General features: G+C 40.9%; 1 protein-coding gene across 14 annotated transcripts in view; it reads right to left on the bottom strand.

Moving 5' to 3' along the window:
- Positions 1 to 25,545, bottom strand: part of nbeab (neurobeachin b) — a 185,803-nt gene that overhangs the window by 31,217 nt on the left and 129,041 nt on the right. For all 14 annotated transcript variants that reach the window (XR_011077909.1, XR_011077907.1, XR_011077908.1 and 11 more), the window contains 4 exons: positions 8,158 to 8,275; positions 7,968 to 8,070; positions 7,148 to 7,263; positions 4,686 to 4,798 (listed from right to left, as the gene is read on the bottom strand). Coding sequence is in view for 6 of the 14 variants with exons in the window: in XM_068584573.1 (XP_068440674.1) it covers positions 4,686 to 4,798; positions 7,148 to 7,263; positions 7,968 to 8,070; positions 8,158 to 8,275 (450 nt within the window). In the remaining 8 variants the exon portion in view is untranslated. The remainder of the gene's footprint in view (positions 1 to 4,685; positions 4,799 to 7,147; positions 7,264 to 7,967; positions 8,071 to 8,157; positions 8,276 to 25,545) is intronic.

The following is a 25,545-nucleotide window of genomic DNA, read 5'->3' as shown; positions in this document are numbered from 1 at the left end:
ATGATTATTACCACGCATTCTGTGGACTGTTACAATCTTATATAACAATCAAGACAAATCCATCCTGTCGCTGTTTTTAGAATCAAATGCATGTTATGTGCCATAGTATGAAAGCAGTGTTTGACACCAAAGCACACTAATAAAAGAAACCATGTCAAACTGTAATAAACAGACCATAGTTAGCCTTAAAAGAGACACTACTTCCACAATGCGTTTGCCAAGACAACATACTCTCAGCTTTGCTTTATGTAGCTTCCACACTGTTGCTGGCTGCAGTAAGCATAACATGAACTAAAAGGCTACTTCAAGGTTCATCTAGATCCTGCATCTTCCACATAGACTGGGTGTGCAGCATTGGCCATAACGAAACAAACTATAAATAAGGTATATTCTGGATACAAATGTCAAATCAAGGTCAAATAACACTGTCCAAACTGGAATGTATGCTTCGGATATGCTTATTTTGCTCATGAAAACACAGTTTGATTGATTAGCTGTTCAATTGGAAATAAAAGCCTCTTTAGAATAATATAGGATAAGCACTTCAGCAGTCTTTTGGTAACTTTACTTCTGTCATAGTCACGTCTGTTAATAATCCCAAATCAGACTTTGCTTTCCTATTCAACAAAGAATAATCGCCTCTTCTCTTTTCCCTGCATTGCATATCATACTGATCACAGGGATAAGACAATGAAAACAACCGGTTCAGACAGTCCCACACTTGCTCCCATCTGAGTTCATTTCTTGTAGAACACCTCACCCAGTGAAATACATCAACACAACTAAACAAAGTATGATCAAACTTAGATTTGGCTTCAGATTCAATCAGGATCATTTCTGGTGTTGCTTTCCAAATGCAGAAAATGAGCACGGCTGCTGGAGAATGAGCGTGCAGAGAGCAGCTCCATTTGTTTGGTTGTATCCAGGCTACCTCCCAAAGAGACGCATATTGCATTTTATATTTCAAAAGTAATTACATTACGGTATGTTGCGACGGTGCTCTGTCAGGAGAAGTCACGGTCATTTTTGCTTGCCTTTTCAGAGGCAGGGCTGCATGCAGCTCCAGTCTAATGCAATCAAGTTGCTCAAACTCAAGATAAAGCAGATGTGCTTCCAAACAGACTGGAGTGAAGGTGAAGAAGGCTCCATTATGGAAACAAAAGTGTGGAGGGGGTCTTTACAGCAACCATGGTCTATGTTTATTACTCAATGTGGATCTCGTAGAGATGCTCAGCTTTCACTGAGCGCCACAGCAGGAGCTTTGAGAAGGAAAGTTATTCTCTCTATCCCACCACAGCTCATTCAAAGTATGCTTACCAGGGTAAATCAACATTATGCCAGTCATTTAAGTTAACCCTTTAAATGACATGGGTTGAGAAATGTTCTTGTGTCATTTTTTTGCTCTTGCCTGTCTTCTGAAATGATATTTTACAATAGATAAATCTATTACATGTTGGTGAAGAAGCAGTGTTAAAAAACCATAGCTGCTTCTTTTGTCTTCAATTGTATGATTGTCCATAAACAGCTATGCGGAAGATTGGCTTCCCCCTATCTATCATGCACTTGTCACTTCATCAAGAAATAATCATTAGAATCTAATGAAACACTTCACTGCATGAATGTGTCTGACATCCAAATATGCACAACTCTGGCCCGAGGCAAAGCAAGGCAGTGTTCAATAGCACTGTTCACAGCTGACTGAATGCCCAACCAGCAGGTAATTGTAGGTGTGTGCAGAAGGTTTGGGAGGATATTACTTGCAAGATTGGCACAGAGCTCTAACAATTTGAACAATGCTGTCCGTCAAGGCGTCGCCTCTAATTAACAAACAGGTATGACTCTGATCTGTGGGGGAAAAAAAGCCTGCCGAATTGTGCAATGCCGGTGTGGGAGTATTTGAGAATAAGTCATAGTATTAATGATGCTTCAGTTTTTAGTGTGGCTGCAATAACAATTTAGCTTTATCTTTTGTAAGATAAAGCTAAATTGACATGTCAGTATGTCAAAGACCTGAGTAATGATATGACAATGTATCCTCATAATGCTGCAGCTCACTGAGCTCTGGAGTGACAGCTATTATTGAAATGCGGGAGAAAAAATAGACATACAATGTTTTTTTAAGCATAATGTAGTAGCCTCTACCAGAAACAGAAACACACCGATGGGTCTGTATCAGAGTCCTGAAAACTGGCATTGAATATGCTGTTATATTTGTCCTCTCCTTCACTTAGTCTTTAACCAGGTACTTGTTTAAATCATAATTTTGTTCTTGTATTATTCAAGTTCGATATTGAGTAATTCAGTTATTGCGCAATGGCGTTTGCCACAAGGAATATTCAATAATCTGGGCTTTTTTTTGTTGAGTGAAAAAAAGGGTTGTTACCATACACTGTGTGGTGCACACAACCACACCCACTGGACATACTACACCTCACAGAGACATACACAGCCCTAATACACAATGAAGAAGTCTCTTGAGACTGTGCTGCTACCTCTGATCCATAATTGAACAAAAGGGCAGACCAAGCAGAGAGGAGAAGTGTGGGGGCTTCTGTCCCTGCCTGCTACACTAGCTGTGAACTTTTGGAGCTATCACAGCCCTGGGGTTCCAAGGACAACTGTCAGGAGACACAGGCTGTGAACTCATGCTAATAAAGGCAGCTCAGCCCTGTAAACAGCATGGGAGGATGTCACTGGAATACATTACAATACATAACTGTCTCCCCAGGGCAGGAGGTTTGCACATGGCTCTGCCCTGATCATCCCCCAACCACACACACACACACACACACACACACACACATGCACAGTGGCTCTATCAGTCCACCTAGATGCCCCACAGGCTTGAGCCACCGTAAACAGACAAGTGCTGAGATGATGGTGGCAAGACACACATCTGGGTTGTTAGTCCAAAACATTCTGGGTTTACTGAAATGTGAAGAAGTGCTCCAGAGCGGCTGGTGCTCATTTTTCAAATTCACAACACTCAAACTCGTCTGTGGTTCTTTGAGTGTTTCATGGTAACCTTTGTTTTCCCCACTTCAAAGTTATCCCACTCTCCCGCTACAAGACTCAGCACACGCATGCCTTGAAAAGCTGAAAATTGATACAAACTGTTGAGAGCTGAGATAGTGAAGTGAGTCTCTGAGTCAGAATGTTGGCGTTTAGAAGGAAACAAGGGAGAACGAGGGAGCGATGAAGTGAGAGAGAGAGAGCGAGAGCGAGAGAGAGACAGAGAGAGAGAGAGAGAGAGAGAAAGAGAGAGAGAGAGAGAGAGAGAGAGAGCTCAGACAGGAATGTGACTGTTTTCAGGTCAGTGAGCTGCAGATCGCATGTGCAGGGGAGAGAAAGAGACAGAGAAAAAGAAGGGGGGTGGTAAACATGTAAACCAGGCCACTGTTTGTGGTAAAGTGATCTGCTGCCTTTTACTCTTCCGTTAAAGGCAGAGCAAACATAATGCTGGACTTGTTGTGGGGCATTAGTGTCATTGTGTCGGAGCTCAGCGTGATGCATTTTTGACGAGCCACGTATAGAAATACTTTCACTGTCACACTGAGTTTATAACCTGCTCCTATCAGTTCATCAACCTAATCCAAGCAGAAACTTAAATTATTAAATGACTGTTTTATTAAAACAATTACCAGCTACAATCTTTAAATAATACAGTAAGCGATACGTTTTTGTGTTAAAATGTGTTGTAAAGATTAAAGCTGGACAACCATTCAATATTTTTTTCTAAATGATTCCGAGCAATTTCATTCAATTGACTTTATTGGTTTGTTTAAGTTTTTCCTTCACACATACGGAGAGACTGCACGGCACTGGATATCATCTCTTTTATAATAATTCTAGCATAATTGCTGTATCAAGATGTGCAGTTTATCGACAATGAACAATATTTGTAAGCCACATTCAGCAGATACGTAGCAACATTAGCATTCAATTAGTCCTGTCTGGCCACTTTGGAAGGTAAATCCAATATTACTTTTTCTTCATCAACTCCTGTGTTAAGTATCTGGCTCTCAAGTAGCTAAAATGCTCAAATATGTTTACCAGCGAGTCACTTATTTTGTCTGTCTGGCACAGAGGGAACCCCAGAGTTGGGTCATAGTTCTCTTTGAGTTTATCACTATGAGTCACCCCCTTAATTACAAGTAGTCAAGTAGTATAGTGCTAACATAAACATATTAACTTTAAGAGGGTAAAAAAAAGGTTTCAACCACATGGCCCAAACCTCCTGAGATCAAGAAAATGATTATTAGGTTACGCGATGCATGTCAAGCTGTCTTTCAGAAGGAGTTGTCGTTTGTGAATATTATACTGTAGTGTCTGCTACACAAGGCACATATGGCTATAAAATGTAACAAGCCGCTCTAATGCAGAAACCAGGAAGCCATGTTAAGCTTACAGTCAAGCACAAACTATGCACTGAGACAATACAGTACTTAATAAGTCGGGAAGATTACGTATTACATTACGTATTTGAGAGCATTTCAGGACGTTACAAACGGCATTTTCCACTCTTGCATTCCATCTCATGAGTTAATATTCTGAACATGATTTGTTAGCTATTCAATATAATATCGTTTTACAGTCAGGAAATCCCCTGCCATCAAAAGTCAGCTGCAGCTACTCCCCCTGCCCTTTCTGTCATACTGAGGTGCATGGCCAAGAGGCCTCGGTACCTTTGAGAGATCTCTGAAGTTCCCTGGCAAGGTCAGGTTCAGCTCCTCTGAGTCGTAGTTGGTGAGGACCCAGGGAAAGACCGGGTACTGGTTCAGGTCATTGTATGTCCTCCCTAGACACACAGAACAGACAGAAATCTGTGAGTGATGAAGGACTGGAAGGGAACAGAGGGGTTGAAAGCGGGGCAGGGTACACTCAAGGCTTCAGTTACATTGGGGGATCAGCATGCAACATTCCAACAAGCCCCCAAATCTCCGAGCCCTCAATCAGGCGCACTTCCTGTCTCATATGGCGTCTATGAGTGAAACACATAAACTAATGGGAAGCTTTCTTTGCGATGAGGGAATGTTTTCTGTGCTCCCCATGCCTTTTCCTACTGAGTGTACTTTTATCAATGTACTGTGGGAGTATCAGGAGGCTTGAGGAGGCTGTCTTTAAGTGTATAGAGAACATAAGTATCTTTAAGTCTGAAGCGCTGATTGGCCAGATGTGAATTTCCTCTACGCTCTCGCAGCAAGAATATCGGTTTCAGATGGCAAAACGTGTCATAGGAAATCCATGGGAAAAGCCACGAGCATGTACCGTGTTGTCATTAATGCTCTATTTTCCTTTTAAAGATGACACTGATACAGCTGTGAGGTCAGCTGGAGGTCAGTTGTAATCCAGGATTGGGATAAGGCTGCTAGAGATGGCTCTGTTCGGTATGTTTACGACTGGTAATAAATCAAGCTAAAAATGTACACTTAAAGCAAATTGATAGTAAAAAGGCAAGAACTTTTCATTTCACCCACAAAGAAAATATTAAAACATAAACTGCAAATGGAAGCAGTACTATTTATAAGGTATGACCACATTCCTATGACATCCTTTCCTAATATAATACACTAATTACTATATTTTTTCTCAAAACATTTCCGATGATTTATTATTTTGTATATTATCCTAAGACAAAGTGTTTTTTTAACTGGAGATGAATTTAAACTTTAAAGTTACACACTATTGCATCATTGCAAGGACCAGTGCAGGAAATGAGACACTCACACTTTACCATGAATAATATAACATCATTTCATCATCTAAGAATATTTTAGATGAACAAGTTCAGTGACACAAATAACATTGTCTTCTGAAGATGACTCGTGGCTCTATGTAACAATGGCCAGCACATTCAAAGCTTTGAGCATTTAAAATCAAAAGGTATAATCAAATAGGTGCCAACTAAAAGGTTAGAATAATAAAAGCTGTTTTATTACATCTATATGAAAACTCATGCATGTTAATACAATATTATGCAATGGAATGAAATAGGAAAAACGTATCCTTTAACTGCTTGCTGGAGCCATACAGTTTTTAATGATTAGCTTCAAAATTGTATCAACTTACACCAACCAGCAGGAGTGACTGTCTTCTCCTGCACTGCAGCAAATTAGCATTAGATCATCTACATCTAGCTGAGCGAGTGATAATGCATATCAGGTTAGTCAATAGGGAGGTTTTGCAGAATAGCTACGGTCTGAGTGAGGCTAGAGAGCATAATTACCCAGATTAATGCCACATAGTGAAAAGGGAACAGCGAGCCAAGTGTGGAAGAAGAGTTGGATGTGCTGGTGTGGTTCGACCCAAGTTAGGGTGGTAGGATGTTAATAACAGTAGAATAGTGTTTAATTAGAAGACTACTTCCCGTTCACACCTCTTCCCAGCACTTCACCCCCCCAACTGTCTGCCGCCCCACACTAGTCTGACATCGCTGTCAGCCCAGGTCATTACCAGGGATTTTTAATGAATTTTGGGCATGTTTTTCTCTCTGCCTTACATCTAATTAGCTGACAATAATGTATCGAACTCAAGCACGAGCTAAATATAAATATGCATGAATATGCAGCGAGAGAGAGGATGACACCTCTCAGAGCAGAGTAGCGTGCAGTCGCTCTCGCCTTCCCTGTTAGTTGCAGTTCAGATCAGAGAGTCGACAACAGAACCTCTCAACTCCGCAGACACACACGTGTACGCTCTCACAAAGCCAGGCACTAATTATCTGGAAAAGTCTGCTGTGCCTGCTCTTTGCTTCAAACAGCACACACTCACATGAACAGTGAAGTCTACCACTCTGAGCACCACTTAAGGTTACCATGGATTCCTAAACAAATTCGACAAACCTGAGGCCACTTATAGTATCTTTCCAGTGCCACTGATACATCAAGTTTATTGATCATGATAGCAAAACGTAAAGTCTAAGACTCTAATGGTGAAGTGATTCACATAGATAATAGATTAAAACTTCACATTTTATTTGGTTGAGAATTTGCCTGGATAAGGAAGAAAACAAATCAGAATCTATTTAACTGATCACTGTGAAAAAGAGAATACTGTATATCATTTCCATACTTTGAGCTGTTTTCAAACTAGAAGCATAAAGTTTCTCTTGGGAATCGCAGCTTTGTAAAGCAATATGAGTCCTTACCTGCAATCGTGTTGAGAAACATGAGGTACTCGAAGTTGGAGATCTCTCTCCTCTGCCAGCGCTGGGTCATGTTGGAGGATTTAAAAAGTTGTCGAGGGGTGGCTAAGGAAATGCGCCTGGAAGATAAACATTTAAACAAATCAAGAAATAGATAATTGGTATTAGGTATGATATTATAAAACCTGTACTCTCACAAATGTATGTTTAAAGAGCATATATATGAAGCAGTGCTTACAATTAAAGGATTGGCTACATCCCAGAAAACTTGGACAATAATTATGACATTTAATAGCTAATAACCAGCTCTTTGTCTAGTACGTCAGAATAAACACAATGAAATTTAAAGCATGCACAAAATGTCAAGTTGCAAATTAGAAAATAATTATGGCAACCAATTCAACAGCATTCATAATTACACAATTTGAAATTCCATTGGATTAAATGAAATTAGGTTAATTTCTATGTGTTCATTCAGAATTGCTTGCTTCACATCCACTCAATTTCCACTCAAGAATGAAGGAAATGGGCTTGTTTTGTAACCGTGTGTAAATGGGCCTGTTAGCACCAGAGTGGTCAGTCGGCTGGCTGCAACTCTGCTCTATAGTTTTATGTCAGAGAATTAGGTCAGTTCAGTCAGGGTCAGTGCACATCAACTTCAATAACTGGACCAGTGGGACTTCGAATGACTCTGATGCAGGCGAAGCGGCACAGATGCTCCAACACTCCAATACAGAGCAAGTAGCATCGGCTATGAAGGAATCACAAACTTGGAAGTATTAAACAGCACTGAATTCATTTTCTTTTGGCATACATGACCCACCTGGCCTGTGGAAGTCCATAGCTCGTGCCCACCCCCACTCGAGGAAGACTGTAGACCACTTTCTTTACTGTGGCCTGGTCAGGAAAGTTGAACATAACTGATGCTGTGAAAAACAGTGAGAGATATCCCTTAGCGATGAAGAAGAAGAGAAGCATGGATTTGAAAAGCTGTAATTGGCACTTGAACGTACTTCTATTGGCCATAAAGACCTCCATCGCTGTGTTCTGCAGGAGGTAGCGTCTGGAGAATACCGCCCGAATCTCACTGAACATCCACTTTCCATGTAAACCCTCAGTGTATGCTAAAACCTAGAAGGGCAGAGAAAGAAGAGAAAATGTCCGTGGATATAATAGCTGTATAAAAACCAGAGATCGTGTCAGGTCACTGTCCAGTTCATTGTGTTCAATGTTATAGTTGCATCTGACAAAACAAGAAAGCGTTACAGATAAGTCAAGTGTTGCAACAGGCTGTTTGATGAATGTGTAATGTTTCTTGAGAATGCCAAACTCTAAAATTATGATTTCAATTATTTGAACTAACTAAATATTTGGTGTAAATTAAGCCATTGCTTTGCTGCAACATGGACAGAAAAAAGCCGACCATGTTTTCCAAACTGTATTAGATGACATGACAGTAGATGTGACCTGATCAAAATTTCACAAAGATAGATCATTGTTTAACATTGGTTTACTGCTTTACTATTAAAATGTTGGCAGCTGTTGTACTTTTCAGTACAGTACTTTGTGAACCGTCTATTTTCACCACAGCAATAGCTGGTGAGACATTAGCACTTGAGTATACACTTCTGTATATACTGCTCGCAAGCTAATTCCTCCAACCATAAGGCTAATAAATTCAATTCTTCACCAGTTTTACTCTAATTGGAATATAAATAGCATACCAGTACCTGGTTATTCATCCTTTAAGTACAAACATAACATTACCGAGACATGATAACATATCTCAAAGGCACTTGTGGCACAGATTCTCTTCACGTGTTTTCACACTTTTTCAGTTGGTCTCTCAAACTCAAGCGGTCAAAAAAGGACCCCCTTGGTTAGTGACATAAATAATCAATAACAACCACCAGGCCAAGGAAGAGGAGATAGTAGACAATAGATCATTAGTGTATGCAGCACCACAGGGACTGCAGGTCCACATATAAAACCAGCGCAGTTGTTCTGACAGGTGAAAATGGTCCCCTCACACACCTGCCCCCCCCCCCCCCCCCTCCCTCCTCTTCTTTCCATCCCACTTCCATCTGACTGAACAATTTTGTCCAACAGTGTGAGCCGAGGTGCAACCTCATCAACTCCCCAGGTTATAATCACACATAGGTTCAGTTTAGAGAGAGTGTGTGTTAGAGAGAATACAGATTTAACAGTATAGTAAGAAGGTGAGGCCATACAGTACATGTGTGTGAGTGTCCGTGTGTGTGTGTATGTGGGAGTGATTGAGGTGGAGCAGATATGGAAGGAGGGAGGGAAGCCGGAGTGAGATGTTCAGCTGGGTTAGGTCTGATGCTAATGCTCATTTAAAATAGTGACAGGCTGAAAGAGTGCAGCGCGAGCCGGGCCGCCTTAATTTCTCCCTGGAATAGCTCATGCTCGACCTCCGTGCCACATCCAAAATCTCTGGAGCTCAATTAAAATTGGATTAGGTGGAGATGCTGGATGTGCAGCACAGCATCTCTGGTGCTCTCCTCCCAGTAATGCCCTGCCTGACACCTCTGCAACCCCCCTACTCAAACAGTTGTCATAGAGACAGCACAGCACAGCCCAGAGGAGGCAGTGTGCTGAATGGAGAAGGAGTAGAGAGGAAGGGATGCTACGGAGCTGTGGGCACACTGTTGAGGGCCAGCAGCAGCTCACGAGGAGGCAGGGTAGCTTTTATCCCCTCCCACCCCGCTCCCCAGCCAGATGTTGTGGAAGTAGTCTTCTGAGTGCAATGCTTAAAGGCAAGTCATACAGATATGCATCATGGGAAGGTTAGAAAAGCTTACTCCATCAAGGCACTAGCAAGCTGTTATTTAAATACATATTAAGTTTTTTAGATTCCTTGATAGTTTGTCATTTTCAAAGTCTCTTTTTTACTTTTTTTATCCATAATTTTGCCTCATGTATTACTTGAAAATGTAACCAACAACCCAACAAATAATAAATAATGCTGTTTACACAAATGTACTACTTCAGGTTCACTTCAATATTTAAAAAAAGTATATATACAACAGTTATAATATGGCAACTGATTATAAATATAACATTGTTTTAGCATTGGCTGTTTCTTGTTACCCAGCTTAAGTGAACATTTTGCTACCATGACAAAGTGCAGGCCAAAGGGCTAGCTGTCAACAAAAGAGAGGCTAAAGAGGAGAAAAAAGAGCGGATTTCAAACAGCCCAGATCAAAAAATTTGTCATAACAACAAAGCTTTGGTCTAAACCAACACGCAGGGGCCCCTGTAGACTTGGAGGTTTGACAAAGCCCAGCCCTCATTTTTGGAGGCCCAGCTGTAAAAAATGCCATTTAATGAACCTGTCTGCTGAAGCTGTCCCCTGCCTGTCAGAGGTGTCAGCTAGTGACAAGCGCTGGGGACGGCCGCCTCCAGTCACAGACAGGCCTGCCAGCTGGAGACTTCGGCCCCAATCTAATCACGCCACCAGGAAGGGACCGGCGCTCTGCTCTTGGTCTGTCACGCTCAGGGCTGGGGGAGCAGCGAGGAGGCGGGTGGAGGGGTCTGGTATGGCCGACAAGTGCAGCCTTTTGTTTCCACACAGGTCCCTCCACGCAGGCTCATTAAGACCCACAGGCGCATGCGCTGCTCTGCCAGCTGCAGGGAAATATACCACTACAGCATAATAGCCATAATGCAATTTAACGTCTCTGTCCTCTCTTTTCTTTATTCCCTTTCTCATCTTTCCCTGATTTGACAGAGGGCAGGCTGCATTCTGCCTGTAAAACATCACAGGTGGAAAACGGGAAAAATATTGTGACAGATGAGATGAGGAGAGGCACAGGTGACACCGGTGTTTAGGCTGAAGCTCATATATGATAATGTGCAGATGCTCGAATTGAGCACATCATTGTTAAAAGTGATAGAAAGCCACTTCATGCATGGAAATAGATTCTAATCATATTTGACTTCCGAAAAGCTTTAACCTAACATTGTCTGAGACACTATGACAGAGGTTATTAATAAATCTAACGAAGCATTTTCTATAAAACCTGATGCAATTTTCTCCCATATGGGAAAATACAATCCCCCTCCACTGCGTTTATAAAAAAAAACAGGAAAATAATATAATTCAGTGAGACCTCCAAGCCAGCATGACTGATATATTTATATGAGACTGTGGAGCACACTGACAACCTGGTATCACAGCACCTCCGCTGCATTCATCTAAGATTTGTCTAATAGGCTTCCACTATAAAGCCTCACAACTGCATGGTCCCAGGCGGCCAGAGAGAACAGCGAAGTGGAAGAATAAGGGGAGGATACGAGAGACAGTTTCATTTTGAGTGGGATGACTACTCCCCCAGGAGCGAGCGGGATGGATTTCACACATAGCAATTTGGAGGATCAGCACACACTGCATATACTGTATTCACTGGCTGACCTTAGGCAATTTGGGCCAAATCTGAGAAGAGGTTGAGCAGTCGAAGAAGGCAAAGAGAAATCATGAAGCCTGGTAACGGCGAGAGCTGAGAGCAACTCTCAGCCCAGTGGGAGACTGTCATCAGCCATGTTGAGTATGGTAGACTGGGTCACGTAAATAAATCATGTTAATATATCTAAATATGCTTGAAAATATAACACATACCAGGCTGAATCAGAGCTAAGAAGTTTAAGACTCAACTTTCATCAAATTCATCAAACAACAGCGACATTGCATCTAGAAAGAGATGTTGCTGTTGACAGCATTTAATATACAATTTCAATGTGAAATTAAACCTAAACTATCTGTATAGATAAATACCACTATCACTAAGGGAGAAGATTTGCTTTTTAATAATTCGAGTGAACTGACCCTTTGGAAGAAAACACATAGTGTATATATTATTCGCCTCACACTGTGAAAGGAAATCATAACAAACGGTGAAATGATATCTAAGTTGTCTGACCAGAACAAGCCTAAATTCACACTTTTATTTGAATTTTAATCCCTTTTCCTCCTGCAAGATTCATGCCTGAGCATCAAAGCTAGCTTTTCATCTTATCCCCTATAACTATGACAACTGTTATGAAATGTAGAAAACTAAAATGTAAAAAGATTCCCTCAGATTATATATATATATATATATATATATATATATATATATATATATATATATATATATATATATATATATATATATATATATATATATATATATATATTTTAAATCAGCATTCTACTTGACTCCTCACAGTGAGAGCCATATCTCAACTTCAATAAAGTAGCAAGCTCCTAATGCAGGTATTGGGGGAAAACAAGATACAGATTTGCATAATCAGTGTCACTATACATTTGGGTGGTAGCTGGAGTGTGGCAAGATGACACAGCTCGGGTGCTCTGGCAAGACCAGTGGGATAAAGGAGATGAATATGCATTGAATATCCTGGCAGTTCACTGCCCCAAATGTCCAGCCAGGTTTGTCAATAACATTTATGTCAGAGATGGTATTTCACGCATATTAGCAGGCCCTGCAGTGCCGTCTTCAACACTGACATGGTAGGAAAGATGGGAGGGGCCGTTGTCCTAGTATGCAATTCCTTCTTAAAGAGCCATGGGTCTTTAAACATTCTTTATCTGTCTCCGTTAAAATATAAAGCCTTAAGTGCAATGGGGGAAAAAAATCCAAATAGTTACTCAGACTAGTGGTTCCCTACTGAGATGCTCCACAAAGTTTGGCATTGGGCCACATGATGCCTGCAGAAGGCTTCTGTGAGGACAGAAGAAACAACACAATATAAAATGTAGAAACACATTTCCTTAAAGACACAGTATACAGTGTGTTTACATACAAGTGCAGCAGGAAAATTCATATTCACTGATCTAAATGTAATTAGCAAATTAAAGATTTTAATACACCGTACACTGGTCCTATTTTCCAATGGCTTGCTACTGTCGAGCATAAGTTGTAAAGTGTTCCACTTCATGAATCAAATCATTTTATAACCTACAGTTTGTAAGCATATGATTTGGCCTCTTTAAGACTTGTGTTTAAAAAAAGAACGTAGGCGTCAAAGTACAGCTTTAACACTTATTTTAAAGGATTCAAGCTTGTATGACTCACCTATGTAGCAGTGTTACTAATGGTGAATAAGATATTTCAGAATTTTAGTCTTTTTCCAGAAATGGTCATTATAATGTCTCCTTTATGGAAGTGGAGATGTAATTATGTCTTTTAAGTAAATGCTACGTAGTTAGCAAGTACACAAACAAAGAACGGGTCGCAACAAACATTTAAACACACTATGAAGTTGCTCAAATGATGACCCACGCACGGCCACATACACACACATGCATAAACACACTTAGTGAGCACATCATCCAGATAAACAGCTTGAGAATGCCTTCACTAAGGAGCTTGAGAGTAAGGATGCAGTCATTTGGTATGTGGTCTTCTCAGCGAGCTTTTCCTAATGGGACTTTTTCAGGGACTTGTCAGCCTTAAGATGACTGAAATCTTCCGGGCCTGGGTACCCGCTTCCTCTGGCTGCCACTGAGAGTGCCAAGCTGATCGCTTTAAATCCCACTTTGCTTTTTTTTGCCTTCTATTTTTTATTTTTTTTTACTGGTGCGTGGGAGTTATAGGAGCTCAGAGCAAGACAGAAAAGAAGAGAAAGAACGAAAGAAGGATGGAAAGGCAGAGAGACGAAGGAAGAGAGGGACAGAAAGAGCAAGTGGTGAGACGAGAGGGCCTGATGAGCAATGAGCGCCTCACTCGTCCTCAATTAATCTTGTCTCTCTACCTTTGCTTTGCCGCTTCCCTCAGCACCAAGGTAATAACGACAGCCTCATCCATTATCCTTTTATCCTTGTTATTCACTGGGAATTGCTTAATAACATGCTACAGATTTGGCCTCCTTCGTATAATTCTTTCTGTCATTCGCAGTATATCATCTGAAAAACACACAGCCCTTTTTCTACTGGACGCTCTTTGAGGATTATCGTGGGTGACACCTTCGGGATGCAGCCAGAATCTGGAGCATCATTTTTTCAGGCATAAAGTGGAATTACCCTGACTTATCTGTCATTGCCAAAAGCACAACAAGCCATTCAGGGCCAAAGCAAAGGTGGAACAGGTTCTTATCAGCTTCTCTGAACGAGAGGGCTTGTAAATTTATGCTAATGAGGGCCTTTTGTCATCCAGGCTCACCCCTTGGGGCTGAACGGGGTTTGCGGGGGGATGATAATCTGGCTGTTGAGTGCACTAGATAATTTGTACTTTATCCTCATGTAATTATATAGTTTAAATCTTTTTACCAATGCTAATCCTTCGACATGAGGAAGTGTCTTCACCGTGTCTCTGCTTCTTAGCGGCGCTAGTTAGCGTGCATCTGACTCTCTCTCATAAAATCACGTAGGAGGAGTGCAGCCATGATATAATTACTCTGACTTTCTGTAGCCCGTGCAATGAATCTTCATATCATTTTGATCCACCTTAGCAGACAGGCAGAAAGCCAAGCTAGCAGCCTGGGGGTATGGGAGACAGCTCAGAAAAGGTGAAAACATTGTAGCGTGGCAGAAGAAAGAGCCCTCCATATTTTTGTCAAGAAAGAAAGATAGAGGAGACCAGGAAAATGCACTGAAAGGAGTAAAAGTAAGTGCAGAAGGGCGGCTTTCCTGTCCAGTGGGATTCCAGGCCATCTTGTGTGCCAAAGCCGACAGCCCCTGACAAGCTGCTTGGCGTGCTGTAATTTGACTAATTACATTGGATTAAACCATATTAATGCAAGCTGTTTTCTCAAGGGTCACTGACCCACCCAGTGTGCCCCTTGCTAGTTCCCCTCCTATCTGGTGATACACAAGAAAGAAAGAAACCTCTTTGTTTCTCGAAATTATAAAACAATGGACACGTATCTATATCCCTGACGTTATTTTTATAATGGGAGGGAATGTGTTTCAAAGCATCAATAGCAGAGATAGCTGTGAGATTCAGACTGCTTTCCTGAGGCACATCATCACAGGATCCTTTGAAAACAAACCGAATCCTTTGCCTGCTTTATCTTTCTGTAGGAAATGAAGTCCCAAAGTTAAAAAAAAACTGTTGTTTTTTTACACATTTGATAGTGGTAGGGGGCTGAGGAGGGTCTTCGCATGCTGACAACAACAGATCAACATTTTCTTTTAATTAGATTGTTATCTTAGCAAAATATCGGGTGTGGGGGGCCGGGGGGGTCTGAGTAATGAGGAGCCGTTCTAATGTGTAGTTTAGTCACACAATATTTTTTTTCTGGAGAAATGGTGTGTTGAAATCCAAGATAAGTATAAATAATAAAGGACACGTCATTTTATCGGTTAAAATAAAAAGGAGTAGATCAGTGCAGAAAACCACAGAGGATACTTTGTACAAAGAAGGAGGGAAACCAACCCTCATTTGCATTTGCAAAACTCCAAAATGAAAGGGGGGAAATGAGCCATAGAATATGTGTGTTTTAATACAAGTGCTCTCCCAATTGTACCAAATCAATCTGAGTTTCACACAATGGAGAGGCAGCGTCACTGTTTGTATGTGCTCCTCTCCCTTGAACATGGTGTAATAATAGTCTTAAACCAGGCGTTATAAAGAGAGAATACCAAAGAGGCTTACTGCCTTGGTTTCATGAAACATTTAGGCAAAAGTTCCAAGGGCTAAGAATGATGAAAGAAGGTAAGCTTGAAAATGGGCTTCTGGGATCCACAGCCCTTATTGTACAGAAGTCACATCGAATTAATACTGAGGGCCATTTGCAGCCTTTCTTCTCCTCAGCTTTTCAGAACGGATTAAGCTATGAAAACTCAGAAATTACTAAAGCACCTATTAGGCATTATGCTCACCCAGTCTCCTTTTTCCCTTTGAAAGTCAATGAATGTGCTTCACTTCACTCGTACTTTAAATTACAAAATGTTTGTCTACTGGAAAGGGCAATTTTATACAGAATGTCATACAATATGAACTTTCCATATTTCCATATGCACTATGAGGAGCCGATTCCTGTAAATTAGAAAGCAGACTTAGTCATATACATATTTAATACCATTTGCCATTCTATTACCCAAATATTTATAACTTTGTGGATCTTGAATAAAACTTTGGCCCGCATCGTCAAACTAAGTTACAACAATGCATTCTGGTCAGTCTACTGAAAGCCTGTGAGAGTGTTTCCACGCTGATGAAGGGCCCGTATTTGCTTGGGCTCTCTCAGGCTCTCTGCACCCCTCTTTGCTCTCTCAATGCCTCTTCAAAGAAGCGCAGGGAGTGCATGAATTGTAATTATGGCTCCTAACAGGATTCAAGAGCGCCCAAATGATGGCACTTGAGAACCAGGTCGTGTGGAGTTAAACGGCTGTCAGACACTCAAAGCTCCCCAGCATGTGAACAAACCAACAATGGTTGAACGTGTCCACTTCTTGGGCCCTCCTTCCCACTTTCCTTCTCATAGGCAGAGATTAAAGATCAACCAAGGCCTCTTTAAAAAGGCCCATATAGCCTTTGTGCATTATTACTAACATTCCAAGTTAAGGGTTACAGCTTTCCAGGTAAAACACTAAATCCCAAAACAAGGGATTACAAATGAGTTATTAAGAGCTGTATGATGTTGATTTGAATAAGAATCACTGAAAAGATGTGATGTCCAAAGTAGTAAAATGCTTGGCAAAATTCAAGGCAAACAAGACTGCATCAAAGGGGCACATGAGGGGGAAAAGCAAAAGCTTCTGAGAGTTCAGGTAATTGGTACCACCTGAGAAACCAATACAACCACAGTGTCAGATTATCTCCCGACCTTGCCTTCAGAATAACGGAAAAGATCATCTGTGCTCCCCAGACAGTTTCAATGACTCACCAGGGCACAAGACCCCTCACTACACATTAAAGGGACCAGCCTTCAGTCAGGCCCTATCCAACTACAGCCCCTTCCTACTCCCCAAAGGCATCCAAAAGAAACCAACCTGCAGCGTGAAGTCCCTATGCATGACCCTTATTAAACTCCTAATTGGATTGAGAGCAGCTAAGAAAAAATATTCAACATTGTTCATTCAGCTGAGATTTTCTTCAGCATTCCTTCCAGTAGTTTGCCTCTCCAACAATAACATTCAAAATCAAGTCACTGAAAACTTTTTTTTTCTTCCCCTTTTCAAAACACAACCATTTTCCAAAAATGGAGAGTATAGGCAAAACCTTTTTCACCTTTTCAAAGGCAAAGGACTATTTGATTTTCACAGGGGGCAAGTGACAGGCTGAAACAAAGCTTAGCCCTGGCCATTGTATAGCCTTTCACTGTTGTAATGGTCTTAAAATGGCTACAAGCAGGGGCCTATTCAGTGGTGACCAGGCTGCTCAGCTCTCTTCTCCATATCTAAGACCGACTCTGCACCAAGCGGGAACTCAGAGGTCAGCTGATGAGTGAATGAGGGGCCGAGTTCACTTCTAGCAGTCGCAGACTAGAGCCTGAATCCAGAGGTCCACGAAGCATTCACACTAATTATAAATAATAAATAGTGCCATAGCAACAACATCCATCAAGTTCATTACAGAAAATAGCATAATGACAATAATTACAATAATATCTCATTAAGAAAGAGAATGAGAGACAGGGGAGAATTAATTGTAGACAGGTGTACAACACACCGCAATTATGGAACCTGAAATTACTTCATTGCCTCAAGGCAAACAGAAGAGAAAGGGAAGGTTGTAAGTGTGTGTGTGTGTGTGTGTGTGTGTGTGTGTGTGTGTGTGTGTGTGTGTTTTGGGGTAGAGGGGTAGGGGGTTGTAGTTTCAGGACTGTACTGGGAGTCGGACTGAGAGAGAGGCTCACTGACAAAAAAAAGGAATTGCAAATAAGCAAACAAAAATGTCTTAAATGTGTAAATTAGGAGGGAAAATAAGAGGGAAAAGCAGCTTTTCCCTGCAGACTGGTGCCTTAGATGAGAAGGGAGCAGCGAAACGTGATCAAGGGGAGCCGTGGAGCGGTGCGGCAGGCATCAAGATGAGCACTCAGCCAGCGAGTGGCAGCTTCTGCTTTTCCAGTCAATCATTCATTACAGAGCCAAGTGCTGTGGAGGAGTGCCTCCTCTTTTTGACCTATCATATTACTGCTTCTGTAAACTCCTAATCCTCCCTTCGTTAGATGGTGTCAACAGCCGACATGCACTCACCCTGCCTCCCAAGCCCTGCCAGGACCACAGAATTGACACTCTAATAAAATCATTTGAAATTCAACAGGGTAGAACGGCACAACTTTATCCATCTTTTTGGTGCCTTCATCCACCTTTTTGACTTGTTTTCGTCACTAAAAAGAGATTCAGAAAATTCACTTGTTAATTAGTCAACTAAACTTTTCATTTTCCCATCAATTCCAGTCGGCACCACTAACACAGTCTGACTTTAGCTGCGTCTGAGTGGCCTGGTTCTTTCTGCCTTGGGGCTGTTCCTGAGCAGGTGAACGCCTCGAGGCAGAAACCTGCACATCAGCACTTCTTCGTCCGTCATGACTCTTTCATGGGGAGCCCGTCTCCTGAGCTTCTTTACAGCCCAGTGAGATGACTACTATAATGAGTCCAACAGATGAAAGCCCAGCAGGACAAAACAACGTTCAGATACATCTCCACACACTCACACACAATCACATACACACACACACTCTGCGGTTCGCAAACAATCCGGGACTTGCTGGGAGAATGTTGTTATTTAGTTAAACAAAAGAATCGGATGCAGGCTGGGGGAAGAGGAAACCAGATCAAGTGTATGTGTTTTGGCAGAGCTCCAGAAAAGAAGTGTTGGAGTGAGTGATTATGATTATTTCATGCTGATCACAACAACAGCAAACAATCTAATAATCAAGTTCATCACACGTTTGAAAAAACACTTCACATACCCAACTGTCCTTCACTCACATGCATTAGCGCACTCGTGTTCTCTCTCTCACATACACACATACACACACAATGTGTGGATGGGTTTAGGTAGGGTCCCAATTTAAGCTGACAGATACCAGATAGGAGATACTCAAGGAAATGACAGCACTGATTCAGGATGGTTCTGGGCTTAGCTGAATGTGACACTGTCGCAACAAAACTATTACACGTGAGTGAAGGCCAGTAAAGTTCATTTATTTCTTAATGACATGCTGCACTTAAGCTATTATAGTCCGTTAGGATCTGAAAATATTGTACCTTTCTGGGATATATATATATATATATATATATATATATATATATATATATATATATATATATATATATATATATATATGTAAATTTATGTGATAAACTTTGTCACGGTTGACACACCTACCACATAACATGGTTTGAGGGATGTTAATTACCATATAAAATAAGCAATTGGCATCCTGCCCCATATGTCCCACTTTTTCAGCGGGGAAGATGGAAATGAAGCGGGGTAGATTTGATTGTGACATGCTCTCCGTCTGTGCTTCACAATGTGTGGCTTTGCCAGTTACAGGCTAATATTCAGCACAGCTCACCCCCACCAGAACTAATGAAAGTAGACAAAATGTCTCTGCTGCCATCTTTGTCTAGCATCCGCTCAGGGTGAGCCTCCCTCTCTCCCTCCTTTCCTTTTCACCTCCCCTCTTTCCCCTCGCTCTTGAAGGGAGGGTGACAGCGGCATAAAATGGTGGCGAGCAAATGTGCCTTCCATGTGGCAGCAGTGTGGGGGTGACAGGCCAGGCTGAGGCCAGCGCCATCAGCAGTGTGTGGCTGTTGCTTTGAACAATCTGGACGCTCGCCATGGAGGATCAGGGCCGAGCTGATGAGACACCAGCGGTTGCAAACAAAAGCCGCTCAATATCAAATCAAGAAACAGCGAGGGCGGCCATCCATCCCCAAAACAAAACAGTTCTTTGGTAAATGTAAACTTAGTTGTCTCGAGGTGGTTTGTTATATACCAACTGTATATCACTTAGTACCAACTGTATATCTGTTTATCACTATGTACCAACTGTATATCAATTCCTCGTAGGCCGTTTTAATGTTTTGAAATACATTCAGAAACAATTCTAAATGATGCTTGAACCAATATGATATTATAATAGATGTAATTATCAGAGCTAAGAGGATTTAAAGAGAGTCTAAGGATAAAGGATATTATACATTGAACACATTGTAAAATCCACAAGAAAAGTGTCATTCTGGGTAAAAAATACATTTGGTTGATTCAAATTGAAATCTAAGATATAAAACACATGAATATCACTTAGGAGTATATTTAGCCATGCATGCACACAACTACTAAGCAAAGCAAATGCGCTTCATCCAGTAATTTGTGCTTCAGTCATTCGGGGGGTTATTAGTTAACCCTGAGCTCAGAGGATGATGAATCAAGGGCATAAATCACAGAGTGAAACAAGGCAGACTCCTCCGATTCATTAATGGAAATGATCTGTCAATATGCTGGAGTCAATTCACACGTGTCAGCTGGGCTCAGCACACAATGGGCCAGCCAACTTATGAACTCCCGGCACCACTCCGCCGAGTCTATAAAACAACTGGCATCGCCGCTGGGGAGCACCCCGAGACACCACCCTCTTGCACAGACCACCAGATGACACAGATGGGGCGAAACCAAACAAAGACGAGACTCCCTTTGTACAAAGAGGGACCCCTTTCAAAAGCCATTCATGCAACAAATTGGGGAAATCTGGCCATGCAACACTCTGGGTTTGCTCTTTTATTAGCATGGGCCTTACGTCACAGCAAGAAAAATCAGATTTATGGCTCTCTGCTACAAAGAGGTTAAAATTAAGCACACTTTAAAGAAACACAACTCTTTTTTTGAAACCATGTTAACCAACAACAGTTTAGCTATGTTAACCAGAAACAGCCTGTGTATTTGTACATGAGCCACAAAGTAACAGGCTGTTTCTCCTTTGACAAAACTTTGCCATCTTTCACAATAATGACCAAAGTAGAGCGATGGAAGACAACTACACACAAGGACGATGCTGATCCTTGCTTAGATTGGAGTTGATGGATTGTTCAGCTGAAATTAGAGCTAACTTTAGCTACATGACACCTTTTGATTGTTAACTCATCTTGACAAGCTTGCAAGCAAATGTGTGTTGATTATGGTTTCTATTTTTGTAACGGCATCGGCTTAAACATGAAATAGTAATGATTATTTGTAATCATAGAGACAAATGGTTGTTAACATCAGTCACAGGTATGGAAGTGGGGAGGGGGCGAGTCCATGTTATGGTAGCAGCATCAAGCTTTATACTTTCAAAGGCAGCCCATCAGTTCGGGAGGTTTGCTTCCATGTAGGTCATTAAATATATGCACACATGCTTTCTCTTATTAGGCCATATGCATTTCTTTTTGCTTGTTCTTTCTCAGCTGCACACCCGTGCTGCTGCAGCAATCTGCATAGAGGGACATTTGTCATCATTAGCCTTGCTCTGACAGTTGGCACCCGGCACTTCAGATCTCTAGGACTGGCAATTATGAACCCTTCATCCCTTATTTAGGCAACATTGCCTAATTTCATCACAGGCCTCACCAGCGGCATTTGATTACCAACAGTCCCAAACCTAGAATATGCCACTGATTCTTCCACTCGGTTTGTTTTGTGCTTCAATGTAGTCCGACTCTGCGATCACATGACATGTGGGAGAGAACTGTATTCAGTTCATCTGAGATTTGAAATTACTTATAAGACACAGGGGCTGCATGGAGGGCTGTAGATGAGCATCATGGGGTCAGTGGGCAGATGATTACAGCGCCAACCTTTAGATGGCAGACATCTCGCAGACATTAAGATTAATCACACTGCTGCTGGTGAATGGTTTCCTTTTACGACAGACAAGATGGAAGTCGGGCAGAGGGGTTTTCTTTGATGAAGAAAAGGGAAAATAACTGCATGTTTACAAATGAACAAGTCATTTTTTTAACAATCCAAGCCCTACCAATTTGCAGAAAACAGGAAAAAACATGCCGAATAAAGTAATAATAAGCCAGCCGCAATCCTGCCCCAGTTTCCTCCACATCCAATGTTTATTATTGTCATGTACAACAAAACAAAATGCTAAACTGTGTGCTTATAAAACCACTGGAGAACATTGTACCACCACTCGACTGAAGACCTGCGCACAAAGGAAGTGCACTAATGTAAACTTGTATTTTTCTTTTGTGAAGCAAACCAGACATTTTCTGGATCATTATTTTGGCAAACAAAACAGATTTGGATTTGTGCTAAATTCATGCAAATACATGCATGTAATTTATCACGAAGGCTGACAAGCGTACCATATTGCAGAGGGGAGGGGTAAGGGGCCAAATGAAGCTGAGACAATCAATTAAGTTTCATAATTTACACTTTTTTTCTACTTCTCCGTTTTCCCATCATGCTGATAAGGTTGATGTTTTCTGTGTGTGTGTGTGTGTGTGTGTGTGTGTGTGTGTGTGTGTGTGTCATGGTGGATAATGTCCATAGTGAACATAGCCTGTTGAGGCGATCACTGGGTCTCTGAGGGCCGCCGGCCATGTGGTCCAGCTTCCTGACTTCTCCAAAGGAGGCTGCTAATACACAGCAGATAATAAAACAAGTGAATGGACACAATCCAAAGGGGGTCCTTCACTGCGGCTCCGGGCCCAAAAATTAACTGGCCTCCTACAGAGAGACCATATTGCTTGGAATAATAATGTCCTGTTAATAAAAAATCCCAATGACAATTTCATTTTGTGACAAACAAAATTATAGGAAATGTGTCAATATGAGAGGCTTTTTCCCACGAGATTAAAATATATTATTTCTCACAGTTTGAGAGCCAGTGTTTATGTCACTTCTAAGAAGTGTCACTGCTTTTAATCTGATTTATATAAAAACATGTCATCCTATTAAGTCCACTTTGACTAATCTGCATATTAGCTTTGGAGCTAGCTGGCAAACTCCCTTTGTATGGAATATGGCTTGAGAGTCTCTCTTTCAAAACTAAATGACCCCAGAAATTAAATGAAAAAGCACATGGCAGACCTTATTTGTTCTCGTGTAATAGGATTATTAAAATCATAAAATGCCATCCATAATTACGATACCAGTCAGAGGATTGTTGGTCATAAAGGTCTTGATCCAGCTTAAAATGGGTTATATACTATAATTACATTGCCATTGATTTTGTAGTCATAAGGTAAAAAAGAAAATTGAAACTTAAAACAGCGTGCATAATTGTGTAAAACCTTTTGTTTATAAAATATGGATAAAAACAGAGCCAAAGAGGATAGTTGGACAAAATAGTAAATACACATTTATGTTTGTGAAGTATGAGTGTCATTTTCCCGTCAAATTTTCATTTTTTTTTCATTTAATTCTGAAGGCTACATATGTTTTAAACATGTTTACTCATTTGTACATGAACATGTGTTAGTTTTATGTGTGTTTACTAATTTGTGTGTATAAATACTGCATAAAGCCTTAAGGATTAAATATAAAAATAAAGCAACACACATTTAATGACTTTGGGTACAATCAGTAAAATATCATTTCAAGTCACTCAAAGCATGAGTGGTGTCATCGAAGGGCAATTTCAGCCATCAGACAAGCACCATTGACCTAATGCCCGGCCATGTTAACAGGACCATCAGTCTTGCTAGAAGAAAGGAAAAAGAAAAATGGAGGAGGAAAAAAATGAATAAGTGTAGAGGCATGCTTTGGAAACAAAGAGGCCTTGGAAACAGGGTCACATGCTCGTGCAAAATTAGGGGAAGTAGAAGTCATTGTATTGATTTACACAAACGTGCTTGCATTTTGTCGGGTCAGAAACAGGCTTGTGCTGGAATCACGGCCCCATATATCACACTGGAGGGCCTCCAATAGCCCAGCGGGATAGTGAATGAAGCAACAAAGCTTGCAATGTTGTAGTCGTAAAGATATAGCTAAGAAGATTCAATTGTCTTAGGCTAGACCTGACGACATTCTGGCGTCTTGTGACTGCAGAGCAGGTTGAGTTACTGTGAGATCTGTGCAGCCACATGCTTCAGATTAGGAGGTGATCATCACAATGAAAATCCCCCCTTTCTATCCCGCATACATATGACCAAAGGCCAGAGCATAAACTCAAGAGGTGGACATGGATTCGGAGGCATCTTTGGCAAGATAGCCCGGAAAGTGAGGCTAGTCTGGCTTCAATAAAAGGCAAGTACCTGCTGGGCCACAGACAGTGGGAGACAGTGAAGTGAGAGGAAAGACTATCAAAGCCTGGAAGGGCACCAGGCTCTGAGCTACCTCTCACCACATGAAAACTCTCCATTATGTGGCCTCCAGAATGTATACATCACATTATATATATATATATATATATATATATATATATATATATATATATATATATATATATATATATATATATATATATATATATATATATATGTTGTTGTTGTTTGGTTGTTACATTTATTCAGACCTGAATATGATTACTGTCAAAAGAATAGACAAAATATCACAATTTAATTACAGAATGAACCTTAATATGGACATCATGTCTCATGAATAGAGTTGGAAAAAGAAAAGAATGAGAAAAATGCTACTCCATGTTTGTAATGTCTGCCTGGTAACAGTGTGGGATTATCACTGGCTACTGGCAGTGTGTCCATGACAGGCTGTGATGATAATGGGAGTCACCTATCTATCAGGGTCCTTCCCACACACGCCAACTCCTGCTCAGCCGCATCCATGGAGTGAGTCAGAGCTGACGAGTGCTGGTTTGCCCTCATAATGTCTGGTACTATGCAGTTCTGACTATAGAGCAGAGATGGGTGTAAATGCCTTTGTGTTCCTTATCTGATCCGTGCAGCATTATCTTTTTGAAGTCCTCTTCAAAGCATACACTGTACCTTGTGAGATGGCGTGCCAGTGCAATGATGAGAGCCAGAGAGGGTTGAGTAAGATCTCTTTATTGTGAATCACTGCCTATATCAGACCAACAGCTGTGCCTAAAACATCACACGGACACATCACGTGACTTTATAGAAAATGGTCTTGTTGATCTTATTTGTTAGATTTATAAGCGATCAATGCTTTTTATTCTTGTTATTTTTTTCTTTCTCATATTTTAACATTTAAACGAGGTTCTTCGTGCTGTTTTGTTGATTCTATCTTTAGCTTGTAGTTGAAGAAAAATGTATAATAACGAATGACAGGTTGTAGAATATCAATGCATATTATTCAGCTAAATAATGTTCATTGCGGACATATAGGAAAACAAAAACAATAACAAATTTAACATTACAAACATGTTCAATATAATCTAACAATGTAAAAATAAGTATTATTTATTTTGGCACATTGACACACATTGTAATATAAAGTAAATCAGTATATTGGTTAATGTGCTTTTTATTTTGAGCAATAAAATAATTAGATTAATTTAATTCAAGAAAT

This window comes from Clinocottus analis, unplaced genomic scaffold (genome assembly GCF_023055335.1).
Source record: "Clinocottus analis isolate CAN_PGR_092001 unplaced genomic scaffold, fCliAna1.0.p SCAF_2, whole genome shotgun sequence".
NCBI classification, from domain to species: Eukaryota; Metazoa; Chordata; class Actinopteri; order Perciformes; family Cottidae; genus Clinocottus; species Clinocottus analis.
This window is presented reverse-complemented; position numbering and strand designations above follow the sequence as displayed.